At 43.4% G+C, this 2349-nt stretch overlaps 1 protein-coding gene across 1 annotated transcript; it reads right to left on the bottom strand.

Moving 5' to 3' along the window:
- Positions 1–240: 240 nt before the first annotated feature.
- On the bottom strand, positions 241–1895 carry LOC141196863 (uncharacterized). The gene is made up of 3 exons (XM_073662601.1): positions 1470–1895; positions 1225–1372; positions 241–1144 (listed from the first exon to the last, which is right to left on the bottom strand). Exons 1-3 carry the CDS (start codon positions 1516–1518, stop codon positions 679–681), a joined length of 663 nt encoding a protein of 220 aa, XP_073518702.1. The 5' UTR covers positions 1519–1895; the 3' UTR covers positions 241–678.
- Between the last annotated feature and the right edge of the window lie 454 nt (positions 1896–2349).

The raw sequence follows: 2349 nt of genomic DNA, 5'->3' as shown, positions 1-2349 counted from the left end.
TATTTTTTTTAATACGTAATATAGAATAACTGTAAAAAACTTTTTAAAAACACAAAACAACAAACTTCTAGAAAATTTAATCGGACAAACATTGCCCATAACTTGGGAAAAAATTACACACTGTGTACAGCACACCTGTCCTCTAATCAGTTTTGGGCCCTAAAATACGGGCAGCACCTGTAGGTTGTTTAATTATATAAAAAGAAAGACCTTTTCTTACAGTCCCCTACGCCTGATGCCTGGTATAGGTGACCATAAGAAAAGGTCTTTGTTAATTGTCTGATTCTCTAAAACATTGTGTATCTATCGACCTACAGGTGCTGTCTGTATTTGCTAGGGTCCAAAAATGCTGACAGGGAGGGGTAAAATTTTTTAACTACAAGTTTTGAAGGTCTTCTTCAAAGCTGTACCCAGGAAACATTTCTTGAGAAAAAGTAGAGTTGGGGGATGGTCCTCTGATAAATGATGATGCACCATGAGCCATTTGCCGACCATAACTTGGTTGCATATCTTCTGGACGGTATGCTGCAGCAACCTGCCCAAAACGCTGGGTTGCAGCTGCTGGTCGTGGTGGAGGCACACTGGGTTTGAAACAATTAAATATTCCGCATACTACGGCTGGGGGCGAGGGCATAACTGCTGCCTCTTCAATTGCCATGACCATAGCGCCTGCTGCAGTCATGTACATGTTCTGCCTATCTCGTGGCAGAGATCTGATGCGGGCAGCTTGGGCTGAGCAAAATTTATCGATGGCATCTTCCTGGGATGCCCTTTCCACAAGGCTGAGGGTTCGATTTGTGAGTGCTTCAAGCACAATAGTCCCACCCCCGTGGCTTTTGGCCTTTTTTTGCCCGCCCTTCTCGATGCCACGAGATGAGCAGAACCAGACCCCCTCCCAGTGGGCCTCAACACATCACCAGCAGAGCTTCCAGCGTCACTTGGAGCAGGAGCAGGAGAATCAGTCACCAAACCCGTCCCGATGTCCGCTGGATTGGACAAAGAATGTGAGGGACAACCAGATGCTGAAGATGCCGAAGCAGATGGATCCGGTGAGGAAAGCTGGAAAAAGTCCTCGGATTCCTCCTCTGCTTGCTCTGTGTTTGTGTCCTCTTCTGCTGTTGGGGCCATGATGTTTCCTTCAGTTCTGTATATAATAAAAGGTAAATCCCAATGTAAATACAACATTTTTGGAAACATTTCAATTAATATGTTTTGGGAATTTACCTCCGCAAACTCCTACTGGTTAGTATGAAGGCCAGCTCGTCCGCAAAAGGAAATTTTCTTTTTTTGGGTGATGAGCCACTTTGCACCGACTGGTGATACTTCACCAGCCGGTCGGTGACCGATCTCCACCGATTTTTAATATCATACACTGCAATGACACAACCAAAACAATTTATGAACTGCTTTCACACCAAAAAGTGCAATTATAAATAGATATAAAAATAAGTGTAAAAATCAAAACTTACTAATTTCCTCTTGGGCATCACGTTCAGCATTCACCCACTGGGGATACATTTGGCTCAACACAGAGGCCCAGGCGTCTTTTTTCTTCTGCTTGTCTTTGTAGTCAGGACTAGCTCGGTCCCATATTTCGGGATATTTTTCAATCTACAGTGAATAATAACGTGTGTGAATATTATTTTAAAAACAAAATGGAGGAATAAAAGATTAACCCCAAAAAAAAAATTAAATAAACATATGGAGATATGTACGCACACACACCAACACTAACCCCTCACCTATATTGTACGGTTCTTTCACACGTCAATCTCCGGGACGAGTGTTGATGCCATTTTCCACACACAGCGGAGACCCACACACAGACCCATTGCAAAGCATGCTCGGTCACACTTATCTGTACTAACGTGGATATGTGGACGTGAGAAATCAACCTTACAGCGTATGCAGGAGCTTTCAGTGAATGAACCTACATACACTGTACAATAATCTTTCACTTTAATAAAATCTTTTAACCCAAAAAAATAAGTGGGCTCACGCATAGCTTTAATAAATAGCAAAGGGAAAGCAGACGGTTGTTGGCTGATGTTATAGTCTGTGAAGTAGCCAATAACCATGGACCCTTCCTTTGCTATTAATACCAGGCCGCAGCAGTTAGCTTAGCCTTTACTGGCTACTATATAGGAAGCCCCCCCCCAAAAAAAAGTGACATGGGGTCCCCCTATAAATTGTAGCCAGCAAAGCCTAGCCACTTTGCCTTTTCTGGCTACTATTTATGAAGACCCCCCCCAAAAAAAAGTGACATGGGGTCCCCCTATAAATTGTAGCCAGCAAAGGCTAGCCGCTTTGCCTTTTCTGGCCACTATATAAGAAGACCCCCCCAAAAAA

Source organism: Phyllobates terribilis, unplaced genomic scaffold, assembly GCF_046119375.1.
Source record: "Phyllobates terribilis strain yellow unplaced genomic scaffold, ASM4611937v1 Scaffold_76__1_contigs__length_6945272, whole genome shotgun sequence".
Taxonomy (NCBI): Eukaryota; Metazoa; Chordata; class Amphibia; order Anura; family Dendrobatidae; genus Phyllobates; species Phyllobates terribilis.
This window is presented reverse-complemented; position numbering and strand designations above follow the sequence as displayed.